Source organism: Phyllopteryx taeniolatus, chromosome 15 (genome assembly GCF_024500385.1).
Source record: "Phyllopteryx taeniolatus isolate TA_2022b chromosome 15, UOR_Ptae_1.2, whole genome shotgun sequence".
NCBI lineage: Eukaryota > Metazoa > Chordata > Actinopteri > Syngnathiformes > Syngnathidae > Phyllopteryx > Phyllopteryx taeniolatus.
Window position 1 is genome coordinate 15,411,727 of NC_084516.1, and position 26,604 is coordinate 15,438,330.

At 42.0% G+C, this 26,604-nt stretch overlaps 1 protein-coding gene across 8 annotated transcripts in view; it reads right to left on the reverse strand.

The window, feature by feature from the left end:
* Nucleotides 1–26,604, reverse strand: part of ctif (CBP80/20-dependent translation initiation factor) — a 75,917-nt gene that overhangs the window by 42,940 nt on the left and 6,373 nt on the right. For 2 of the 8 annotated variants that reach the window (XR_009792109.1, XR_009792110.1), the window contains exons 1-7: nucleotides 22,458–22,770; nucleotides 22,117–22,366; nucleotides 17,404–17,475; nucleotides 17,189–17,311; nucleotides 17,010–17,083; nucleotides 16,445–16,549; nucleotides 16,266–16,344 (exon numbers count right to left, since the gene is read on the reverse strand). Coding sequence is in view for 6 of the 8 variants with exons in the window: in XM_061799783.1 (XP_061655767.1) it covers nucleotides 16,266–16,344; nucleotides 16,445–16,549; nucleotides 17,010–17,083; nucleotides 17,189–17,311; nucleotides 17,404–17,475; nucleotides 22,117–22,366; nucleotides 22,458–22,519 (765 nt within the window). In the remaining 2 variants the exon portion in view is untranslated. Of the gene's footprint in view, nucleotides 1–16,265; nucleotides 16,345–16,444; nucleotides 16,550–17,009; nucleotides 17,084–17,188; nucleotides 17,312–17,399; nucleotides 17,476–22,116; nucleotides 22,367–22,457; nucleotides 22,773–26,604 lie in introns of those variants that run through there. The other 6 variants (XM_061799783.1, XM_061799785.1, XM_061799780.1 and 3 more) reach the window with 6 other exon arrangements.

Here is a 26,604-nt window from a genome sequence, read left to right on the forward strand (position 1 = left end):
AGTTTGGTACAATACACAGTTTGTTTGCATTTCCATTGGTAAAAGTTGTCCAGGGTACCAAAATAAATAACCAGTACGATTCAGTTTGGTATGATTTTTCTTTCAGCCACTGAAAAGCAGCAGTGGCCTTACACAGCCATGCCATCATTGGACGGTTTTCATGTCAATCACTTCACAGAGCATGGATTATCCTGGGGACCTGTTAATGTATTTCCAGTAGCACAGTGTGCCTTAAATGTAATTTTATAGTTTAACTAGACTTTTTAGTTACTGTTCGTGAAGTCATGAGGAGACCTACATTAAATGCAGCAACAACAATACACACACAGGACCTGTCAACATTCTTGCAATAGAATTGTAATTCATAGTTGGACTATATCGCCATTGAATGGATTTTTAGTCAAAGTTCTGATGGATATTAGGAAATCTACATGTCACTTTAACTATAACACCACGCAACAAGGGACCTGCTGACGTGTTTACAGGAGCACATATTGTCTGGCAAGTACAAATCCCAATTCCAATGAAGTTAGGATGTGTAAAACAAAAACAGAATAGAATTATTTGCAAATCCTTTTCAACCTACTTTTCAATTGAATACAGAACAAAGACAGGACATTTAATATTCAAACTGATACACTTTAGTTTTTTTGGCAATTATTCACCCACTTTGAATTTGATGCCTGCAAAACGTTTCAAAAAAGCTGGGAAAGGGGCAGCAAAAGACTGGGAAAGTTGAGGAATACTCAAAAAACACCTGTGTGGAACATCCCACAGGTGAACAAGCTAATTGGAAACAGGTAAGCGTCATGATTTGGGTATAAAAGGAGCATCCCCGAAAGGCTCAGTTGTTCACAAGCAAGGATGGGGCCAGGTTCACGACTTGGTGAACAACTGCGTGAGCAAAAAGTCCAACAGTTTCTCAACGTGCAATTGCAAGGAATTTAGGGATTTTATCATCTACGGTTCATTAAATCATCAAAAGACTCAGAGAATCTGAAGAAATCTCTGCACGTAAGCAACAAGGCCAAAAAGCAACATGGAATACACAAAACTTTCGATCCCTCAGGCGGAACTGGATTAAAAAACTGCATCATTGTGCACAGGATACTGGCCCGTGGGCTCAGGAACACTTCAGAAAACTATTGTCAGTTAACACAATTCATCGCTACATCTACAAATGGAAGTTAAAAATACCATGCAAAGCGAAAGCCATATATCAACAACACCCAGAAACGCCGCCGGCTTCTCTTGGCGTGGGCTCATCTGAGATGGACTAACGCAAAGTGGAAAAGTGTGCTGTGGTCTGACGAGCCCACATTTCAAATAGTTTTTGGAAATCATGGATGTTGTGTCTTGCGAGCCAAAGAGGAAAAGGACCAACTTGGAATGTGCTGCAGAGGCATAAAATTTAAAATGAGTGTATATTTGCAACAACAACAACAAAAAAAAACTATCAGTTTGAAAACTAAATATCTTGTCTTTGTAGTATATTCAATTGAATAAAGGTTAAAAAGGATTTGCAAGTCAATTGTATTCTGTTTTATTTACACTGCACACAATGTCCCAACTTAATTGGAATTGGGGTTCGTAAATGTTAATTGTAGTTTCACCGTGTTGCCATTAGCCAGCTTTTTAGTCAATGTTCATACAGTCATTGAATGATATTCATGTCAATCATTACACCGGCAGCACAGAAGCACATGCAGTAGTTTAACTAACTGTCATAGGAACGTGCAACAAGGACTACCCACGGAACCATTTAACACATTTACGTAGAATGTAATTTATAGTTGGACAGTTCAGTCATCAGCTGGCTTTTTAGTCACTATTCATCAAGTCATTGGGCAATCTGCATGTTAATTACAAATCCTAGAAACAAGCGTTATCCTCAGGAGCTGTTGATGTGTTAACAGTAGCACATAGCACCTGGCAAGTAAATGTAACTCATTGTTTGACTACTCTTTCATTGCCTGACAGTCGTAAAATCATTAGGTGATGTACATGTCAATCAACATACAGAGCAACAAGGACTACCCTTGGTAAATGTTAGTGTTTACGGTTTGACTACACTTTCTTCGCCTCACTTTTCAGTCTCTGTTCCTGCAGTCATTGGGCTGTCTGAAATGTCTGTTATTTGAATTGTATAGACTGGTGGACTTTGGTGTACCTAGGATCCATTTTTGGGCTCCACAGGTGGAAACCCATTAAGTAACAGGGAGACGATGAATACAGTACATCAACAGCCCTTGTAACATTTAATCATATAGTTGCGTGTGTTTTTTTTTGGAAACACGCTTTGGATTAAGGCATGATACAAAAGTGTAAAATTTGCTGTGGGGGGGGGGGGGGGGTCGCAATCACCCAGCTCTAAATATACTCCGCAAAACATTAGTGCTACCAATCAAACGGCACACTCCCAGCAACACTGTTTGCATCACTGCGCGTCGTTGCCATGGTTACCAGTGCCGGTGAAAGGAGCCCTTCTACTTCCTGGTAGGCAATACAACAATATGACCAAGGAAAGCTTCAATAAACTGCTAGTCTTATCCATGTCCTCTGGCTAACATGGTGGATCAGATATGAGTAGGTCTGTGCACTGATCATTAACCCATATCTTAGCCCTGGACTTTATGGCCTCCCTCAACCTTGTCATCTTTATGGTAGCAGGTCTCAAAAGCAACGGTCAACGTCAGGATGCTATTTTCTGGAGGTCAAAGATGGCTGCGGCATCATCATTGTCATTCATAGCGCCTTGATGGGTGGGCCAAGTGCCGAGTCAGCGCACTCTGGCTTCTGGAGGTGTAGCAGGGATGCAGCTCAGACGCTTTATTAGCTATCTAATGAAGACAGAGATGCCAAAAGTACTGATATTCAGTACTTAAGTAAAAGTATTAATACTTGTGCAAAAAACAACTGGTAAAAGTACTGATCACAAACCTTAACTAAAAGTAAAAAAGTACACACTTATAAATGTATTTAAGTAAAAAGTAAATTGACGTTTTCCAACCCAATAATAAAAGTAGTAGTAGTAGTAGTAGTGAGATTTTTGTATCTCTCCAGAAGATTGGCATGCTTTCTCTGTGGGCAAAAATGGACAAAACAAACAAAAATAAAAACAGGTAAGCTTAAATGAAAAGACTAGCATTTATTTGTACTACTGAAATAAAGTTATATATAGAACAACATAAATAATTAAAAATCAAAAAGCTAGATTTGTTTCAACTTTCAATCACATTTATTTGCCCACTTGCCAAACATGAAGGGGGAGGGGGGATTGACTGAAACTAATCAAAAATTAGCAAATTATGGCTATTTTTAGGTAGGTGTTTTTCTTTTTTTACGGTTTTGTATGGGCAGTGGGGAAAAAAAGTATTGGAAATATTATATGCTAATGCTCTAACGCAACATGATTTACTGCCAGTGAGCCAATTTAAAATATTCTTACCTATGAAAGGTTATTCCCAGTTCAGAGTTCACTTGTTGTGATTGTTCGACGTGTGTGCTACCGTAGGCAGCACAATGTACAGACATTCTTATTATTTTGGTTTCCGACCGTGCCGTCTGTCCACAAATATGGAATGCGCCGATCAGACTCTCTTGGACACTTTGCCCCACGACCTTAGCTATATGGAATGCGTCGATAGTTTGCCCCTACTAGCTTAGCGTTGCTGCAGACACGCAGCTCAGGGGAGTGTCTTATCTACAATTGAGTCTCTTAACAACAATGTTTATGATCAATGTGCGTGACTTGCTTACTTCCGGCTTTTCGGCGTTCTGCTTTTTACGTAGCGTCGTCGCTACCTTTAGAAGGCTTACAAAGTAACAAGCTTAATTTTAAAATGTAAGGAGTAGAAAGTACAGATATTTGTTTGAAAGGTAAGGAGTAAAAGTAAAAAGTTGCTAGAAAAACAAATACTCAAGTAAAGAACATACATGAAAAATCTACTTCGGTATAGTAACGAAGTATAAGTAATTTATTACTTCCCACCTATGAATGAAGCGAAGCTGTATAAAAAAATTCTGCCTTACAAAGATAAGGTAAAACTTCGACAAAAAGGTATTCGATGAGCAAAATGTGTATGAGAATTTTCTTTTTTTTTTTTTTTTTTTTTTTTTTAAATCGACGCTTCGGAGCTGTAAAAAGATAAACCCTGCCTTTGCCTTTTGCACAGAAACCCAGTGAAGCGGAATATTGTCGCAATTGTGTGCATGTTTACACATTGACACAGCATTCCACAATCAGCACATATCAGTGGCAGTTTTATAAATGTAATTTTAAACTGTACTGTATATATACAGTATAAGCATTTGTTTGGGGTAAGGCTCTTATTTGTATCGCTGCATTTCTATAAAATTACATAGTAAGACCATGCCATTTTCTTCCACAAATGATACCAATGATTATTACAGCTTTTAATAGTATTATAAATAATTACCATATAATGATTAGGTTACATGAAATACATATATTGTATTACGGCCCCCAATTTCAAAGTTTTTTTTTTCTAAAATGTTGCGCAGCTTTTTCTCTGGAATTCTCTGCTGCGAACAACAGAACTATCTAGAGCGTCAGCCTCACAGTTCTGAGGACCCGGGTTCAATCCCCAGCCCCGCCTGTGTGGAGTTTGCATGTTCTCCCCGTGCCTGCGTGGGTTTTCTCCGGGCACTCCGGTTTCCTCCCACATCCCAAAAACATGCATTAATTGGAGACTCTAACTTGCCCGTAGGTGTGAATGTGAGTGCGGATGGTTGTTTGTTTGTATGTGCCCTGCGATTGGCTGGCAACCAGTTCAGGGTGTACCCCGCCTCCTGCCCGATGACAGCTGGGATAGGCTCCAGCACGCCCGCGACCCTAGTGAGGAGAAGCGGCTCAGAAAATGGATGGATGGGATCCATATCACAGAATAAAGAAAAACTATTTAATACAGAAACAAGAAAGTAATTTCTGATAAAAACAACAATAATAATAATAACAATATCAATTTAAAAGCAATAAAATAAAAAAATAAGGGTCGGCCTTATTTTGCAGAATTTTAGAGGCACTAAAAAAAACTATCACGTTTTTGGGAAAATACGTCATCATAAAGACATTTTATCGTGACAGGCTTATAAGAAAGTTTATTCAATCAGATTAATCAAACGTCAAAATTAAAACTCAGCACTATTTCGCAAACAAACAAACAACATTGTCGATAGATTGAATTGGATAGTTTATGTATGGACAATAGTTTTGGTTTGTATATTGTGCAAAGTACTTTTTGTATGTCTTCTCTTGCATGCTATTTATATTCCATATATTTCCCATATCCATTTCTGCTGAAACGATGCACATTTCCCCATTGTGGAATTAATAAAGGTTATTAAATATTTATTAATAATAATATACTTTTAAGCTGCCCACTTTCTGAAGTGAAGTGTGCAGTATCGTACCAATAAATTGGCCTGTTATTTTGTGGTTCAAAGTTGGTTACTCTCCCCAAAAACGCAGTTCCAGCCAAACCGATGTGGCAATTATACTGTATCACCAAATCACTTATTTTGATGTTTTGCAACTGCATATAACGATATCTTAGCAATTAGCATGGCTTTGAAATTGCTTATACGCGCCTCGCCCTTTCTTCCTGACAGTTGTAAGAAGCATGGTAAGAAGGATAGCTTAGGATAGGATAGTTAGGATAGGATTTTGCTACCATAAAGGCGATGATCAGTAACTTAAATTGCATTGACACTGGACACAAAGAGAACTTTCGCCTCAGAGGCTTGGCAGCCAGGGGCGTAATAAAATAGCGTACAACCAAGCAGCTGTTCAATGTGGATGCGCCGGTAATGTCAGATGTTGGATTTTTTCCCCCCCCCAGTATCCGGAACAATCAGTGTTACGGCCGTAACGAGTCAACGTTCAGTGATTTCCGTAACAATATACGGATGCTCCATAACGTTTGACAGCCCTGCATATATTTTTGGTTCAGCGCTTGTCTATTCAAATAATCGACACATGAAGCAATGAAATAGCACACTTTGTCTATTAGATTTTCATCTGTGTGTAGACGTGTGAATCCCAGTCAAAACTACAGCTAACTGATGTAACTCCTAGGTAGTGTGCACTGGATAATGCACAAGCATGAGTCTCAATGAGAAGATGTTGACATAGCTGCGTAAATTCCTAGGAAAATCATGGAGCCCCTTGATGCTATTGGGATGACGCGTCTCTTGTAGCCACGTAGCAAAAAGGAAACAATGTATGCTAGATAACAAAGGGCCTTGTTTTAACCGGCTATATGAAAATATCCCAGGCGTAGCGAGAAAGGTCATGATCTCAATACTATTGTTGATCATTTCATTAGAATGGAGGCTGCTGTGGTCGTGAAAGAGGTATGAAGAACAAGGAAGGAAAGTAGGGAAGCGGGGAACGTAAATAGAAACGAACACTGTTAAACAGGACTTTCTCGCAATAGCCAAAAAAGTGAAGCGTATTGTCTTTGCCGTGCCTTCAAGTGGAATAACAAATCTGCTATCATTCGGAGCAGTCCATTGTTTCACTCACTCTCTCTCTTTCTGCTTATTTATGTTGCCGGGGAACATGGCCAAAAGCGATAAATATAAAAGTGCCCCAGGAGTGGCGTTACAGGACAGGTTGTTGAGAGCACTGAGGGATGGGGGAGAAGTAGCACAGGAATGACAACATGAGAGATTGTAAATTTAAGGCTGCGAGCACATAAAAGCTGGAGGGATGGACACTAAAGTACAACAACATTTTCCCCACATTCCCACATGGATGAATGATACTTGTTTCCATCAACAAATGAGCTGCACCCCATAAAATCACATCTACATGCACAAAGGTGCATATAAAATAACATCACGGTGCTGTGTTCAAATAAAGATGTGCATGTTTGTATGTATTGACAGATTTATGTTTAAATTGTGCTTGTGGATGAAAAACTAATGGAAAATTTACAGTATTACCAGAGTATTGGCTTCTTTGCTGTCTCCACTTTAAGAAAGTTGAGAAATAATTCAATCGTCTTTGAAAACGTAATCTGTATGAGAGCTAAACTATAAAGAAAAAAAATCTGTTCAGTCATTAAACTAGCAACGAATGAGCACTTCAAACGCCTCCACAAGAAACTCAGGTTGGCCTTTCCAAACAGACTCAGCATTGCCAGACTGTCATTTTTGGGAAATCTTGTTACATTGCCAATTAAATATATTTGTGCTTTTTTCCCCACACCCTACACCCACCAAGCCGCACCATCGACCACCATCCCACCTCTGACTTCTGCGTTAACAATCCACAAACAGGATGTGAGACGCATCTTCAAACAACAAAAGATTAACAAAGCGTCAGGCCCAGACCTTGTGTCTCCATCCTGCCTCAAAGTCTGCGCGGACCCCAAAATTACCCCAGTTAAAATCAATGCGTTTTTGCAATAAACTAAAGCGATTTCTCTCATTTTGGTTAAGATGATATATTTTGTTCAAACAAACGAGTCATTTCATTTTTGACATGTACATTTGTTACTTTTCATCCACGTTTTAGCACTTAACACTGTCCACGCATATGTACACACACAGACATCATATCTCCTCTCACTGTGTGCAGCTGTCAAAAACTACTTGCTTCTGGCTGTGACCATTGCACACACGGGTACTGCATTTCCAACAGCAATCAGTGGCTTTGCGATCTTTGTTTCTTGGACACAACTGGCACATCTTTTTCTGCTGACCCTGTGTGCTTCTTCCCTGTGGCCGGATCGCAGCAGTTTTTGTCACGCCACACCTTCCCATTGCTTCAATGATGTAGGGTGGTAGGGTGGGGTACCTTCCAGTCGACTTTTCATGTGAGGTGTCACGAGCTCCTTTGAGAGCTCTGTGAGGAAGTGTCGTCGTCCATTGGTGATGCCTGTGTAAAATTCAGGGTGCTGAGCGGCGACATCAATCATGTACTAAAGCACCATGGGCCATCTCTGCGTCTGGCGTTTGCAGGTGTAGTGGCCAACCATCTGGTCCATAGTATCTACTTCTACCTTTGGTCTGGTTGTATTAGACAATCGCTTGTTTTTTTTCTTTGGGCTGTTTTAATCCACCTTCTTGGTGTGGTGCAGTGTGCTAAGCAGCAGAACAATCTTTCCCTTTTTTCTCACATAGCTGATCATGGTCATGCTGTTTTGAACCCAAATGCAATGCTGTGGACCTCTCTCGACCTGGAAGCCTTCATGACTGGAGCTACTGTTAGCTAACACAATGCTGTGTTACAATACTGCTACCTAACAACAAAGGAGGCTAATCTGAACACACATTTGATCACACATTATAATTGGTCAATGAAAAATAAGTTCATCAATGGAGATAAAAAAAGTCTTTTTTTTTTTTACAGGTTAAGTTGGAATGCTACAAAATGAAGTCAGAATCTTACTTCAAATAAAAAATTTTAAAGAAAAAAGTAGTATTCAAGAACAAAGCAAAAGAAAGTAATCTTTTGAGAATAAAGTTGTAATGTTGCAAGAATCAATTTCTTTCTAACAGAGCATAAATTTTACGTAAAAAAAAAATTAAAAAAAAATCAATAAAATCACAATTGCAGACAATCGAAAAAGTCATTTTGGGGGAAGTAAAGGAAGAATATCAGCGTAGGTGTTTGTTGCTGGCGTAAATATGAGCAAGAGGATTTCAAGTTATACTCTAGTACTGTAAAGCCTTCAAAATAATAGTCTTCTTGCAATTTTATGACCTTATCTAGAACAAAACTTGTATCAACAAAACAAAATTGACGAGCTAGAAAATACATTAAATAAATATACTTTTTCATCTCAAATGCATCTTTTTTTGGGTCAGTTTGTTCATTTCAGCATGACCCCAATACCCTTCGGAAATCTAGGTGTAGTTATAGCCTCAATCACTCATTTTTGCATGTCATGAGAAATGCTATTAAAAATCTATTAATTGATGAAAGACAGCTTGACAAGCAGTGCTTCAAGTGTAATCAGAAAATCTGTGCTGACAGTCGACCGCTATTGCCGTCAACGGAAAGTCAAGCTTGCACGTCAGGTATCACACGTCAACGAAGATAATTTGACAAGAGGGTTTTCTTGTAAAATCCCTGTAGTATAGGATTCCCCGTAGCGTCGGATTTGCTTGGCGTTTGATGATCGCTACTCAGGGGCCCTTTTGATCTAACTCTGCAAATGACGCTCGCCCACAGTAAAGAAAGGGGAGATTTGGAGCCATCACAGTCAGGTACAGTGGGTGATCAGTGATAGGAGGTGAAAAGATACGAGGTCCTGACATCCACGTCTCATTAAATATACGTGATCTGAGGACGGTGCCACAGCAAAGCACCGTAGATAGACAGCTACATCAAAGCAGCCGGTGGTCTGGATGCAGGAGGAGATGGCTCCATTGAGGGATCAAAGTGTCGGTTGGGGTGGTGGACTGTAGTACCCTGTACAAATGTAATCATGCGACACCCTCTGCTACAGCAGCAGGTTTTACGTGCTCGCCACCGCTCCCAGTAAGACTTTAATCATACGCACGTTCGATGCTATATTACGTTGACAACCAGCTCTGCATATCAGATGAATCAAAGCTTTATGCTTGTGTGCTGTGGTTTTACATTAAGGTGCGTTTATGTGAAAACAACCAATTAAAAACGGTTTTAAAACAGTTCCCAGATGTATGAATAATGTCTATGACATGCTTTTGTCGAAATACTGTATCTCAAGGATCAAGAATTTTACAGTAAACCCCCCCAAAAAAAAGGAGTAGAGTCACCTGCACATCTCTGATACAGTTAGTTTTATAGTAGTTAATAGAAAAACATTATCAGAATCAGAATCAGAATAATCTTTATTTGCCAAGTATGTCCAAAACACACAAGGAATTTGTCTCCGGTAGTTGGAGCTGCTCTAGTACGACAACAGACAGTCAATTTACAGAACACTTTGGAGACATAAAGATATTGACAAAAAAAATGCTAGTTATCTGGTAATGCCGGTACATTTTTTTTTTTTTTTTGACAATTGTGCAAAAATAATGCAGCGTCCTCTAGCACTTAGAGCATTTCGAATGACTAATATTGCAATAGTCCGGTGCAATGACCATTGTGCAAAGGGCGCTGAGACTTCAAGGAGTGTATGCGGTTTAAAGTGACGAGTCGTGCGATAATCTGGGACAATGTTGGTTGTGCAAATGTTACAGATACTCCTCAATCAGTGTGCAAATGGAGCAGATGCTACTCTGGCATGAGTGGCCAGTATATGCAAATAGTGCAGCATGGCGAGACAACTACAGTGAGTGCACGAGTAATACATAATTGGCCCCACAAAAATTTGACAACGAACTCAAGTCAAAAAATTACCAGCATGTTGTAATGGAATTTTAGGTTAGGTGTTTAAGACGTTGATCGCAAGAGGGAAGAAGCTGTTGGAATGTCTACTAGTTCTAGTTTGCATTGATCGGTAGCGCCTACCTGAGGGAAGGAGCTGGAAGAGCTGGTGACCGGGGTGCAGAGGGTCCGAGAGGATTTTGCACGCCCTTGTCTTAGTTCTGGCAGCGTGCAAGTCCTCAATGGTGGGTAGGGGGGGGTACCGACAATCCTTTCAGCAGTTTTGATTGTCCGTTGCAGTCGGAGTTTGTTCTTTTTTGTAGCAGCACCAAACCAGACTGTGATGGAAGAACACAGGACTGATTCGATGACCGCTGTGTAGAACTGACTCAGCGGTTCTGCCGGTGGCAGGCAGTGCTTTCTCAGAAGCCGCAGGAAGTACCTCCTCTGCTGGGCCTTTTTGAGGACGGAGTTGATGTTGGTCGCCCACTTCAGGTCCTGAGAGACTGTAATTCCCAGGAACTTGAAGGTCTCGACGGTTGACACAAGGCAGCTGGACAACGTGAGGGGCAGCTGCGGCGAAGGATGCCTCCTGAAGTCCACGATCATCTCTACAGTCTTGAGCGTGTTCAGCTCCAGGTTGTGTCGGTCGCACCACAGCTCCAGCCGCTCCGCTTCCTGTCGATATGCAGACTCGTCACCGTCCTTGATGAAGCCGATGACAGTGGTGTCATCTGGAAACTTCAGGAGTTTGACAGTCGGGTTCGCTGAGGTGCAGTCGTTCATGTAGAGCGAGAGAAGAGCAGCGGCGAGAGGACACAACCTTGGGGCGCCCCAGTGCTGATGCTGCGTGTGGATGAGGTGGCCTCCCCCAGCCTGACCTGCTGTGTCCTGCCCGTCAGAAAGCTGTAACGGAGAGGAGCTGTGCTGGAGAAGCTTGGATGAAAGGAGTTCAGGGATGATGGTGTTGAACGCTGAGCTGAAGTCCACGAACAGGATCCTCGTGTAGGTCCCTGCACTGTCGAGGTGTTCTAGGATGACGTGCAGTCCCATGTTGACTGCATCATCCGCAGACCTGTTCGCTTGGTAGGCAAACTGCAGGGGGTCCAGCAGGGGACCTGTGACACTCTTGAGGTGGTCCAGCACGAGACGTTCAAAGGACTTCATGACCACAGATGTCAAAGCGACAGGCCTGTAGTCATTCAGACCCGAGATTGCAGGTTTCTTGGGGACTGGAATGATGGTGGAGCGTTTGAAACAGGATGGAACTTCGCACAGTTCCAGAGATCTATAGAAGAGCTGAGTGAAGACTGGAGCGAGCTGGTCCGCGCAGACTTTGAGGCAGGATGGGGACACATGGTCACAAGATGCGTCTCACATCCTGTTCATGGATGGTTAACGCAGAAGTCAGAGGTGTGATTGTGGTCGGGGGTGCGGCCGGATGGGTGTGTGGTGTGAAATTGTCCTTTTCAAATCTGCAGTAGAAGGTATTCAAGTCGTTGGCTAGTGTGCTATTGTTCTCAGGTTGGGGGGATCGTCGCTTGTAATTAGTCCGCGATTGGAATGCATGCCAGACTGATTTAGAGTCGTTTGCGCTAAACTGTTTTTCCAACTTTGCTGCATAGTTCCTCTTTGTAATGTTAATTTCTTTAGTCAGCTGGTTTCCAGCTCGATTATACAGGGCCCTGTCCCCGCTTTGATATGCGTCCTCCTTAGCTTGGCGAAGCTGCTTAAGTTTAACGGCTTGTTGTTGTTGAATGTGCGAAATGATTTTGTTGGTAAACACACATCTTCACAGAAACTGATATAGGATGTAACAGTGTCCGTATATTCATCCAGGGTGCCAGCTGAATTTTCAAAGACACTCCAGTCTGTGCAGTCTAAACAGCTTTGAAGTGAAATGAGAATTTTTTTCTTAAAACTAATATTACAAGGAAAAAAGTCAGGGGGCTAAAGTTGTAGTTAAAAAAAAAGTTATTACTGGAAAATAGTACTTTTTTTTTTTAAAGCAAGATTTTGCAATATTAACAACAATCAAAATTTGGAGATGCAGCCTTTTCATTGGACAGTGACCAGATGCAAAGCCTTGGCAGTGGCTAAGGTGGGAAAAGACCCAGGGGTCGTATTGCAGAAGTGACTAGCGCAAAGTCAACATAGTGCAGGATCAAGAGCAGGGACAATAGCAGGAAGAGACCACAGGGTGGGGGGCTACCGGTCACCGTGACCCCCCTTACCCCTCCCTGGATGTTGCTCCGCTGCCCACCAACATTTGAAGGATGTGGGGAACTGTGAAGGATGTCAAGTGAAGCGCAGGGAGGGAGGATGCGACGCATAGAGAGATGTCAAATATCAAGCGTGATGGGAGATGAAGTCAGACTGGTGGGGGGGGAGGAGAAACATGAAAGAGACAGTATACGGTAAAGGCTGACAGTGGAATGAAGTTGACAGCTGGCAGAGAGACACTGCCACAAAGAGTCCAGCCCAAGAACCCACCATCCCTAGGTCCACTTCCCGACCCAAGTCCTGCTCGGCTGCACGTACGCGTCCAGGCACAGGGGCCAGGCAGTCTGTGACACATCTCAGCTCCAGGCTGCTGCTTTGTTCCCGGGCCAGAGAGCGGATATGTCCTCAATGACTGCTCTCACCTAACCTTCCCTTTCTGCTGCCTTTCATTCTTTTAAGACATTGTAATCGTCTACCCTACAGGGCCGTACATCAACACTGCTCATTCCTTCACGCATAAAAAAAAAAACTACAGCAGTACGTCTATGTGGTCATTTGGAATTTGAGGTCATGTTTTCTTTGGCATGGCTTTGTGTGAAACCTCCAGGCAAGTTTTCATATGGTCCTGGGTCAAGTAGGTATTCTTCCTCTAAGCCACTATGATGTCAGAAAACAAGAAAGGCATAGTCGTAGATGACCAAACAGTATTCCTCCTCCCAAAGCTTCATCCAGATCTAATCCAAATTGCAAATTTGAATATAATGTGGCAACACTAAATTCAGCATGGTAATATAGTGGTGAGCACATCTGCCTTAGAGTTCTGAGGTACGGAGTTCAAATTTGCATTTTTTTGTGTTTTCTTCAGGTACTATGGCTCCCTCCCACATTCCAAAAACATGCATGTAAAGTAGGGCTGAAGAATATATCATTTGAACATTGTCTATTAATGAGGACACAGGAAACAATTACATGCCTACATTTACTGTTTTGATCTTCAGAATGGAACAAACAAATGCATGTCACAACAAGTTACATTTGTAGTGAGTGGGGAGGAGGGAGCTATGGCATTTGTGAAGGAACAAACTTCGGTTTACATATGGCAAATATAAAAATACTAATGCATATTTCGTTAAAACGCGTAAAATAGATGGTTTAAAAATAAATGAATAGTGTTAGGATTGTGTTAATGACTATACAGTATAACTGGGCATGAAAAGAAATGATTTTAACTTGAAATCTATAACCTGCTTTCTACTACAGTACATTTCTACAGGTAGACATCGTGCTCTATTGAGCATAGTTTCTTTTCTACTGAAGCTATTATCAACTAACTGTCCAACTAATAAAGAGAGGGAAAATGTGAACTGTGTGCTGGTTTACAACGTATATTATGCTGTTTTTTTTTAACATCGTAATATATATCACAGGCTAAAATTTTTAAAAGATCACAATGTATTTTTTCCCCAATATTGTGCATCCCTAATGTAAAGCCCGCCGCACATCATGCAATGCAGCCGAAACTGACTTGGACTCAACCATTGCATAAAAATGGCAGATGGCGACTTACACCGGCACAGTGAGCGATTTGATCGACGGACGCCCTGCGACATTGAACTGCCAGCCTGTATAGGGGTTTGAGTCTCCCCATACATTATAGTGTACTGTATTACTTTTATTAAACCATAAAAAGATAAATTGACAGTCAAGGGAGAAATGGGTTGCTACAGAGAGAGGACGTGGGTGAAAATAAAAATGAGTGTGGGGATATTATTGAAAAGCTCAGCTCGCTCCCATTCACTTAAATGTATCCTTAATAAAAATGATCTTAGGCTACATGTCAAGGTGTGGGATGCCATAATACACACCATGTTTGGAGGAGAAATGGCACTGCACATCACCCTAAAAACATCATACCAACAGTGAAGTTCAGAGGTGGGAACATGATGGTGTGGGGTTGCTTTCAGCAAATGGTATTGATAAACTTCAAATTATTGAAGGAAAGATGAATGTTCAAATGTACAGAGACATTCTTGACAAAAATCTGCTGCCATCTACGAGGATGATGAAAATGAAATGAGGAGCATCCAAAGCATGCTGCCAAGGAAAAAAATAAAGCTGCTAGAATGCCCCAGCCAATCACCTGACTTGAATCCAATCGAAAATCTATGGATAGAACAGAAACTCAAGGTCCATAAAAGAAGCCCACTGAGTTTATTTATTCTACTTTCTTTGTATGCATGGAATACTTGGGTTGTTCCCAACATCTGATGAAATTTTCATGTCAATAGCACCTTTGGAAATATATTTAATGAGAAAAATGATGACGAAATACTTATTTCAGCCAATGTAATTTCACCAAATACTCGATTATTCGATATAATTTTTAGAAGGATACTCAAATACTAAAATATTTGATAGCTGCAGCTATCCCTTTCAGCACTTCAAACATATTTAATGTATTTCGAAACAAAACAAGGATTTATGTTCTGGAGCATTTTAAACCTCAAAACCTATGGCTGTTCACTTGTTGCTTTTGCAGGTGACAAATGTTGCACGTAACTTTTTCACTGCTTCTATTATGACACAATTTTGATTTATGGGACATGGAGAATAGTGTTAGTTACTATACAGTAGTACAGTTAGGGAAGGTAAGACAAAGACTCTCATGGTTTAATGTTAGCACAGCCAATCCTATGCACACGTGAGGTCAACCCCATTTTTCTTGTCTGTCCTACATGAATAACTGGAAATGCTGTTCTTGCCTCGTGATCTATACAATGAGGAAGCCAACCTTAACAGTGTGAGCGGCCAAGTCTTGGCTCAAAACGCCACAGCGCATAAAGGTACAGACGACCCAAGGGCTGAGAGGGGAAGGAAAGGAGAAAGAGGAGGAACTAGAAGACATTCTGGCTCAAAAAAAAGGGAAGGAAGAAAGGGTGACATTGGTGAACTGAGGCCACCACACAATGCTAAGTGTCTGATGATAATAGTAACACATCTGCCAAAGCAATTAGACTCAAGTTCAGTTGTTGGCAATTTATCTTCAGGAAGACAATGTCTTGAAAATATGCACCGCAAAAATTACCTAGACAAAATATAAGAACTACAGTATTCACTTGTTTTGAGAGGATTCAGACTAGAAACAAGTAGACTTTACACCGTAAGTCATATATAATATATGACGAAAGCACCCCATGAAGAATCTCTTGTAGTAACGCTCAGGCTCTGGTAAGAAAGGCCATATTTGTCATTGGCCCAGCAGTATAAGGGGCTGGCTCACTTCGATGCGACTGGCACATAAAAACAGCCTGATTTGAGCAAATAAACAAATACAGTGTGTAAAGTTATTTGGGGTATTTGACGAAAGCATATCACAGATATGTTACATTGTGCAAAAAAGAAAAATAACGATGTTAAATGGACCTCTATTAATGTACACGCAAGACCACCAGGAGGCAGTGGTGCAATTTGGAGCAGTGTACGGCCGCAGTTTACCAATAAGCCACCAGGTGTCACTAGAGGTTAACATATTGTCAGCCTCTTCAACTGGAGGTTGATCATCTATTTTTTTCCCCCATTACACATACAGAAGGCGCGTCCACAAGAAAGACATTACGTTTCCCTGCTGTATGCTTACAATCATGAAATAAATGTTTGTATTTCTTCTAACATAAAATAAAACAACATAAAAACAAGAAATGGGTCTATAACTCACAGAGCACAGGTGGGGCAGGAACCTCTCTATGTCATTTAAGTCTATGCCGTCGTCATCCTCAAACTTGTTTTTGCTCATTCTGAAACAGCAGAAAAGGAATGGACAACATCAGGGATGGCATCAAATGGCAATTATCGACAAGCACAACCAAATTTTGAACACAAAATGGCAGATCGTACCCCTCTCTGTCAATGTGCGGCAGGTGCTTCGGCACAGCTCTTGTGTGTTTCCTGTGGAAGTGGCTGAAGTCTAACTTCTCTGGCTGCACATCCCAACCTGTACCCCTGCAAACCACAGACAAACATGATAATGTTAAAAAATTATACAGACTTAAATAAGACTTTTTCCACCTTTTTTCGTGTTGCTGTTCTGCATAAATGGCACTGACAACACTGGCAATATTCCAAACTCGGTAGTGTCAATGTGAGAAAAGCCCCTTTTACACAAAACATGACATGTTCTGTATAAATAGCACCGACAGAAAATGAAGGGGCAAAGCTGACCTAGCAGTTTTCAATGGATGGAGCCCCTTTCATCCAGCCTGTAAAACCCGGCATTTATAAGGCTTTATCATGTCGTTGTTCGGTATAAAAACCACTGACAGAGAATGGAGGAACAAAGTTGAGCTGACAATTTCTCGCTTTTGGTAGTAGTATTATAGCCGTGTGACGCCTCCTGTTGCGGTAGCGTAGTGATGCCTAAATCAGGAGCAGGTTGGGTGAGGATGAGCAGCAAAGCATGTACCCGCATGAGTCCATTGTGTTAGCCGCCCATATGTCTGTGCCCAGGATGTCGAAGGAGACATCTTTGTTCCCATTCTACAATGCAAACAGCAGAAAGGAAAAACAACCGTAACATACAGTACATCAGTACATGACATCATGTAGGTTAAAATCACAGACATGACATGATTTAGCTGGTACCTTGGCAGAGCCTTTAAACTGGTTGTTTCGACCCCTGCTGCCAGATCGAGAGCCAGAACCCGGTCTGGACCCGGAACTGGGCCTTGACCCTGAACTGCCATTACTGCTGTGCTCCCACTCATCCTGCACACAAGTGGGGGGGAAAAAGCAATGTTTCTGTTTAATCTGGCGAGGGGGGAGAGGGCCGATTGCCACCCTACAGAACACACACTGACTGGCTTTGAGGAACCTCTCCCCTGTGAGGAGGTCCAGCTGCCATCTTTGTAGTCACTGCAGTTGTCCGTCCACTGGAAGAAAGAAATAACATGGAAGATGCTCTAGTTATTGGATTTGCATGATATAACGTACTGCTTGTATGTTACTGTATTAACAAATTACACCAATCAATACATATGGAAAATTGAGATTCAACCAGTTCTATTTATATTTTCTTATACAGTGGAATTTCCAGTCGGATGTCCAAATATATTGAATTGTGAACTTCACCCATAATTCTATGGGGGGGGGGGAGATTTACACACAATTTGTATGGGGAGGGGGGGATAAAAGTATCAGTTGAGATCATAATCTCTGCGCAAGATGTCAACAAATTCCATGAAACTTCAGCTAAGTGAACATCTAAAGGATTCATTCCAAACAATAATAATCAGTTTAGCGGTTTCTTTGGCTTGTGCATGTAAACACGTCTATGCCCTTTCAAAAATAAATTTCTCAACTTAATAATTTTGATCAAATGACCTCGCTACCCTCAGTCACACGATCCATGTTGATGTGGCCTGACATAATGTCAGGTGCAGCTCGAAGCTGCACCTGCCATAGGTAAGTTGGTCTGACATTCTCTCCATTTTATTAAGTTAATATTTAATTTCAGTAGTCTCACAATAACCCAAAGCAAAGCATAGGATATTGTTTACTGCAGAAACTGATGCATAACTTATCGAATTTGAATTTGATCACTCAAAGTATTTGCCCCTTTCTCAAATTATTATTTGCAGTTTCCCCACTTTAATGGTAAGATCATCAAACAAATGTAAATATCAGTCAAAGATAACCCGAGTAAACATAAAATGCAGTTTTAAAATGGTGATTTTATTCATCAAGGGTCCCGTATTTTGCAAAAACAACTTTTTCTAGTATTTGGGATGTAATATTGTCTATGGTGCCTCAGTTAACGCGAAATATGAATTAAAATCATTCTCGCATTCCTGAGTTCCAGACATTTTTCTGCCAAGAGGCCGGAAATCAAGTCATTCGAATTTCTCGAGCTGATACTACGTCACTTACAAAGGTCTCCGCCTACCTCTCCACTCACGAGCCAGTGCTGTCAACATAAACACATGTACTCTCACAAGTGGGTCTTCTACACTGAGACAACCCAATCAAAGGGGTGGCGAGGCTTGAGTTAATTGCCGCCAGCAGCCACTTTCATTCACATGGGTGGGAGTGAGAGACAAACTCAGAATGGCCGCCTCGCTTGTGTCTCGGCAGGCTCATGTTCTCTATTGGGGGTCAGCGGTCAAGCACTTGGTGAATGGTGCTTTGCTTTGCAGTGATTTGTGCACACTTGGGCGGGCACCCATCTCGCTCGCGCTGCGGCAACACCAACACGACAGCCCGGTCTTCTTAAGCGGCAACAAGTAATCGCGCCCCTCACTCCCGCTGCACTGCGAGAAGCCACGGTGGAGGGTGCTTCTGGGACGCCGAGGCAGCGCAGCGGGAGTGAGAGGAAGTGCTCTCTCGTCGCCGCTTAAGAGGACCGGGGTGGTGTGAAGCCGTGGCATGGGTGTGACAGCCCGGGTGCCCGTTTAGTGTGTATGTCATTGTGAGGCACAGTTCACGGGTGTAATTGTTGCGAGTCGCTGGCTGAGATGTGAAGCTGTGTGTAACATGGCAGAGGTGACTATTGTGAGCTAGTCTTTTGTTCCCATTTATGTGAATGCAAGTGGCCAGACATGAGTTCAGGCCCGCTATTTCAGCCACCACAGTTGCTTCGGATGTTGCAAATGTAGTTACAGTGGGTACGGAAAGTATTCAGGACCCCCTTAAATTTTTCACTCTTTGTTAGATTGCAGCCATTTTTCCTCTACCCTTGTCCTGCATGCTTCTTCTCCTGTCCTTGTCCTGTTCTATCTTGTCCTGTCCTTCCCTCACTGGGTGTAGCACTACAGTCCCATGCAACACTCATGGTGGCAATTTAATGTTTCATTGTTGTAGATAATGTAATGATTTACATCTCACATCCTGTTTACAATTAGTGCTTTGTCTTTTGTCTTTGTTTCTCTCTCCCTTCTAGAAAGTTTGTTCTGTTCGACTGATCAAGTCTGATTCTCAATAAACCTAAATTATAATACCACAGCGGAAGCTTAAAAACTCAACTGTGACACAGTAAAACTGTTCCGGCATGAAAGGGATACAGATTTTCCATTCTGCTTGACCTAACAGCCGAACAGGACAAAAAATAAAAATAAATAAATAAAGAAAGAAAGAAAGAAATAACCTTTGCTGTCACAGCAAAGGTTATTTATATATTTAACTCGGGTGCTGTCCATTTCTTTTGAGCATCCTTGAGATTGTTCTATACCTTCATTGGAATCCAGCTGTGTTTGATTATACTGATTGGACTTGATTAGGAAAGCCACACACCTGACAGCTCACAGTGCATGTCGGAGCAAATGAGAATCATGTGGTCAAAGGAACTGCCTGAAGAGCTCAGAGACACAATTGTGGCAAGGCACAGATCTGGCCAAGGTTAAAAAAAATATGTCTGCTGCACTTAAGGTTCCTAAGAGCACAGTGGCCTCCATAATCCTAAAATGGAAGACGTTTGGGACGAGCAAAACCCTTCCTAGAGCTGGCCGCCCGGCCAAACTGAGCAATCGGAGGAGAAGAGCCTTGGTGAGAGAGGTAAAGAAGAACCCAAAGATCACTGTGGCTGAGCTCCAGAGAAGCAGTCGGGAGATGGGAGAAAGTTCTAGAAAGTCAACTGCAGCCCTCCTCCAGTCGGGGCTTTATGGCAGAGTGGCCCGACGGAAGCCTCTCCTCAGTGCAAGACACACAAAAGCCCGCATGGAGTTTGCTAAAAAAAAAAACATCTGAAAAACACCAAGATGGTGAGAAATAAGATTCTCTGGTCTGATGAGACCAAGATAGAACTTTTTGGCATTAATTCTAAGCGGTATGTGTGGAGAAAACCAGGCACTGCTCATCATCTGTCCAATATAGTCCCAGCAGTGAAGCATGGTGGTGGCAGCATCATGCTGTGGGGGTGTTTTTCAGCTGCTGGGACATGACAACTGGTTGCAATCGAAGGAAAGATGAATGCGGCCAAGTATCCTGCACGAAAACCTTCTCCATATTGCTCAGGACCTCAGACTGGGCCGAAGGTTCAACTTCCAACAAGACAATGACCTTAAGCACACAGCTAAAATAACGAAGGAGTGGCTTCAGAACAACTCTGTGACTGTTCTTGAATGGCGAGAGCCCTGACTTAAACCCAATTGAGCATCTCTGGAGAGACCTGAAAATGGCTGTCCACCAACGTTCACCATCCAACCTGACAGAACTGGAGAGGATCTGCAAGGAGGAATGGTAGAGGATCCCCAAATCCAGGTCTGAAAAACTTGTTGCATCATTCCCAAAAAGACTCATGGCTCTATTAGCTCAAAAGGGTGCTTCTACTAAATACTGAGCAATACTTATGGCTGTGTGATATTTCAGTTTTTCTTTTTTAATAAATCTGCAAAGATTTCAAGAATACAAACTACAGGAGAAATTGTCTGTTACAGTGTGCTGAGTTACGCCAATTAAATCAAACTGCCTTAGGACTTGTTGCTTTAAAATACCACTCTAGATTGACCTCATCTTTCTGCCAGTGTCGAGCACGTATAGTTTCTGTTCGGTGCTCAGAACAACATGCGTATATTTATCATTAGCATGGTAACTGAAACGGAAAGGCTAATGAGACTTTTTTTTTTTTTTTTTTTTTGTAATGTGCATAGTATTAAAAAACTTTTTTCAGGAAATAAATTGAACTCTTACAGGATGAGAAAAAGTCTTATATATCGAGATATTATGAGACTGCATTTTTTTTTTTTGTTTCGAGGCAAAAGGTGGAACATTACCACCCCCCCCCCAAAAAAAAAGAAAGTCTTAATATTGCTTTTTAAAGTCTCATTATCACTACAGTGTTTTTCTGTCAATATGGGGTGGTGTGTGTCCATTAATGTGGGGAAAAGATGAACTTAAATGATTTTAGCAAATGGCTGCAATTTAAACAAAAGTGAAAAATTTAAGGGGTTATGAATACTTACCCTACCCACTGTAGGTGTTGCTGTAAAACACAACATACTGCATATACTTATAAGACTGAATTTAAATGTGTGTTCCAAGTGTATAAGTAACCCCCACGATGAAACTCGTGAGGGATTTGAGTCCGAACTCGGCATCGGAGGGTGACATCCATATAGCCAACGCAATGATAAGGAGCCAAGCTGTTCTTCATATTTAAATTACTGATGATGAGCGATCCAAAAAGACCAACTTAAGTAGCTTGATAAAGGACATTTTTAGCATTTTCAACCAAAATGTTCATGCAAACCAATAAAAGGACATCAAACATTATCAAAATTAAATAGTAAAACTGGGATGGAAGGGGACCTTGACTCAATTTAGCGTTGCTGAAGATCGATACGATCGATTAAAAAAATACTTCCATTATAATTTTTACACTTCAGTTTAGATCGTGATATATATACACCGTTACCGTGAAGGGATTCATTTTATACCGTGATATGAATTTTAGGTCATATTGCCCCGCCCTACAATGTACAAAATTAGTAAAAGTATGGACAAAGGTTTGCCCACCCCAGAACCAGACGACGTTGATTGTAAAGTGTCACTGCCATTCTTCTGTGAAATAATGAGCTAACCTGTGGCACCTTCCTGCCGTCGTCCAGGTCCAGGTCCAGGTCCAAGTCTCCGTCAACCTTGTCTCCCAGCAGCCCTTGCACCTGGTACTCCAGCACATAGCTGTCAATGAAGCGCTCCAGCTCCTCGATCTCCTGCGAGCGCGTGCTGCCAGCCTCTGACGACGCAGACGCCACTGATGAGTTCTCCATGAGAACCGAGGCAGCGGCGCCAGGTGGGCGTTGAGGAGGGGAAGCGCAGGAGGAAAGTGACCTTTGCGGGGAAAAAATTGTGAGGGCTGAGTCAGCATCAGCAGGATGTCATATTTCCTATGAGCGCATCACAACAACGGCTGAGCTCTCACCTCATGGTCTGAAAACAACGCATCACATTACTGCTGTCAACGAGCATCCATACATGCACCATCTTTTCACAATAGCCTTGATGGGTCTGATCTTAAAACTTCATTAAAGCCTACAAGCATCCCTGTGCTACTGTCAACATCCTCACTTGCCTCTCTGTTTGTTTTTCCACCGCCACTTCATCTGACTTCCTGTCAGGGTTGTTGTGTGTGATCACCTGACCCCCTGGCATTCGCCGCTAAGCTCCTTTACGTCACAGCTTTGATCAGCGGCCATGCAAAGAGGATTTATCCCCATGGAGCACGCGGAATGCTCTATACCGAGGCCTGGCGATTCGCTGGGGAGTCCTCAGCATTTGCTTGGCTTTAGTCCTGGTGATGAGGACTACACGGAGGACAACACTCAGAACGAGAGGCAGTGTTTTTTTTGTAATTAAAAACAAAGTATGGATTCAATAACGAGGGACAAAAAGTCTCAATACTGGAATAATGGAGAGGACTCGGGATACAGGTCCACGCAATATTTGACTCACTTCCGCATTGGCAAAAATAATCTGAAGTACAGTGCCCCTAATGGTGCCACCACTGGTGGGTGAAGAAGTGGTCACATCAATTGGGTTACTTCCGGGTTATTATTGAATTTGATCAATGAATGGGAATAAAATGCTAAATTGTGTTGACACAACAACGTAATTAAAGGGATGGAGCTTTTCTAAGTGTGCAGTAGGTTTTCTTCTCTCAAGAAAGCAAAAGGGACCATTTTTAAAATTGATTAGTGATGTAAACAGCTGTTTCATTTATGCATGTCTTTGGCATGTTTGTGTTGTGTCGTATTGTACATTGCTGACAAACTGTAAGGTGATACAGTTGTCCCTCGAATTATGAGTGCTATGATTAGTCGAGTTTTGCGGGTATGCATCCTGTCAAGTAGGTTGGTGCTCCAGCAGATTCTTTCATATAAAATACTGCGGATCTGAACACAACAAAAAGTAGATTGCTAAAACACTAAGCAATTCACACAAAATCTGACCTCAGCATCACAATCTCAGTATGTGAACAGTGTAACCTAATAAACCTATACATTAATGCTTGATGATTAGCCTGGTCATTACTTTTGTGTAGCTTCGATATTTTTATTGACTGTATTTTCAGCCGAGTCAGACGTGCTTGACATGTAGCCTACAATAAATGCTGCAGGAGAAACTGATGTCAACTGAAAATGACCTGTGCATTAATTCAGATTTGGAATGAATTTTAACATTGTACAGGAAAACAACTCCAACACACTTGTCTGGTATCCTAGATGTACGCGGTTACATAACAAGCAGACATAAAGAAGCATAAGCCTGGAGCTAAAACAGCGGGAATGCCAGTCAGGGTTCCCACCACATACAGCGAGGGTGGCTAATACAGCTAATCTGGTCTACTACAGACTGGCTGTTTTAACAATCTCACACAGCAGGTTTACACCGACTTTGTCTTTTTATATTTCCGAGAGCAGGGTCACGACGAGGGCTATCGCTGCTTATTGAACAGCAATGACCTGTACCAACTTGAGTTAGTACATTAAGATATAATCCTTTTATCAAGTTGATTTCTTGCTTAAATGTAGTGCTAAAAAAAGGCACGTTAAAAATGGTACAGGTGCAGCGGTGTGTTCTCAATGAAGTTCCTCATCATCACTCGGTCCTGGGCAATCGCCTTCGTCCGATTCCAGATGCCGAACTTCTTGCTGGGTTGAACTCCTCCATGTTGTCTTTGGTCTTCGTCTCCCTCGCTTGACTTGTGGATTCCAATCTAGTGCCAGACATCCAGTTTTCTGTTGGTTTCCTAAGTGTGTGTCCTCTATTACCACTTCTGTTTCTTGATTTGAGTTTCCCTGGACACCTTTTGTCTTTTCTTCCAAAGTTCAACATTAGCATTTTTATCAAACAATCTGATGTATAATATTCGTCTCAGGCATCTGTTTATGAATGTCAGAGCGGTTTTTTTTTTTTGGTCGCTGTTTTAGTGGTGCACCATGTCTCACAGGCATAAAAAAGGAAACATTTTATGATTGTGTTCTGCTAATGTCTAGATCAGAGTACAGGATTTTATCCCCCATATTGGCCCGATTAGCTATCGCGGGGGGGGGCGATTTCCCAGATCGGGCCCGAAATATTTTGTCAGGAACGACAAAACTTCTTGTAGTGTGACATAATCCACGACCAACAATTTGGCCCTACTATAGCCCTACAACGCCAAAATGAAAAGTCTAGCATGTTTGATTTTTTTATCTTCCACGTAGTGTGACATATCAACGACAACTCTCCGACAGCGCACCTTGATGTTGACCAATAGGATTGCGTATTGTGACCGGGAAATTGCCTCCCGTGCTTGCTGTTGTCAACAATTATTCACACGCACAAACAAATGTTTACCGAAGCTTTAGAGCATGATTTGACAGAACGCCGGCATATTTACATACAACCATTAGTGCTAGCACTTGGTTTCTAGGCTACATAACATTTTGTTGACTGCTTGCGAGCTGTATCATATTAAAAGTACATAAACATACCTCAAGCAACCCTTGAATGAACGTCCTCTCCCGAGCACTGGTGACGACCACCACACGTTTTTCCTAATTTTGCAATCTGTTAGCAGGCAACGAAGAAGACATTTTTGACTGGGGTGGGAGAAATTGTTCAATTGTGATTATAACCGTCTAAAAAAATAGAATGCCATAAAGACGGTCATCGCTTTATGACACCATCGACATACAATGTTTCAGGGCTACAAATGTTGTATAATGACCTAGTTTGTAGAATAAAAATACGATGTCACGCAGCACCATAAGATATGTGGTTACCGCCTTAATTTTATCATTGATGTTATAGTTACGGCCTGTAGCTGCTCTTTACTGTAATTGTGACTTTACTACTTAGTGATAGACCACAGTGAGATATAACAAGTGCAAATTCAGGTTACGTTGCTGCTGTAGGAACGGAACGTGGTCATAAAGAAGGAAGATCTGACCTTCATAACATGGAACAATGATTGAACAGCTACAGTGAGAGATGGGCATGATAATCGATTAATTGATTGAAAAGTAATGGGTTGATTGTGTGAAGCTAAGGTAAGTAAGATGTGTGTGTTGATTACATAAAGTGAGACGCATAGATGAAGTTACAATGAAAGGTTGAAATTATCAGCTAACAATCCACTGTAAAACCTGTTTGAGATGTTTTGTCGCGTGAGTTGAATGACCTAAATACGTGCCCACATATGCCACATTGGGGTAAAAGGGGGCCGACATGTTTGTGTATGGGGATGCTTGCATAGGTTTGTGTTCACAATAGACTCATTGTCTCTCAGTGGCACATTGGTGACCCGATGAGAGAACAGTGAGCATGTGCAAGCAGTGTCAGTACAACTATTATTACACTGAGCTGACAATGACGTGTTGTGTGCCATGTAGAGCACACCCACAATCAAACGCAAAAGCTGTACCAAACACTATAGGCTTCTATATACTCGCACGGGCGGTGACCGCGCTGACGTCACTGCGGCTAGCCCGCGTGCAATTTGCCTTTATACTCGAGTGGAACCCACACACGCAGTTTTGAAAATGTGCTGCAGTTCACCTCCAAGTCGGGGGTGTCGCTACAGCTGGTATTGGCTAGGACACCAAAGGGTGGAGTTTCCTCTGCATTTTTGGGCCATTTCCAGTAGCCGTTTTTCCTTTCAAGGAACAAAGCAACAACAATGGCAACCGTGGAACAGTGTCTGCTAGAACAAATGGACCTAGATGACCAGATGATAGGTTTAATTATGCTGCAAAATCGATCAAGAAGGCGGCGGCGTAGATGGTATGTAGAACCAAGGGGCACGCTGAGTACCTCATCACAGCATGTGACTAAAACGGACCAATCACGAGAGATGATCTCAGCGGCCTTCTACGCGTAGCAACAATTTTTGTCAAGTGACGCCGAGGGGGACGCGCGGACCAATGCGTCGGTCACGTGATGCAATGCGGGCGTTGTTGGCCGCGCGAGCGCGGGAGTACAAAGAGGCCTTATGCCTTTATCAAAGCGAGCAGCCGAGCGGTTGTGGTTTGTCACATAATGACCCCACAAATACCCCAGACAAAAGCTAAGCTACAATAAGACTA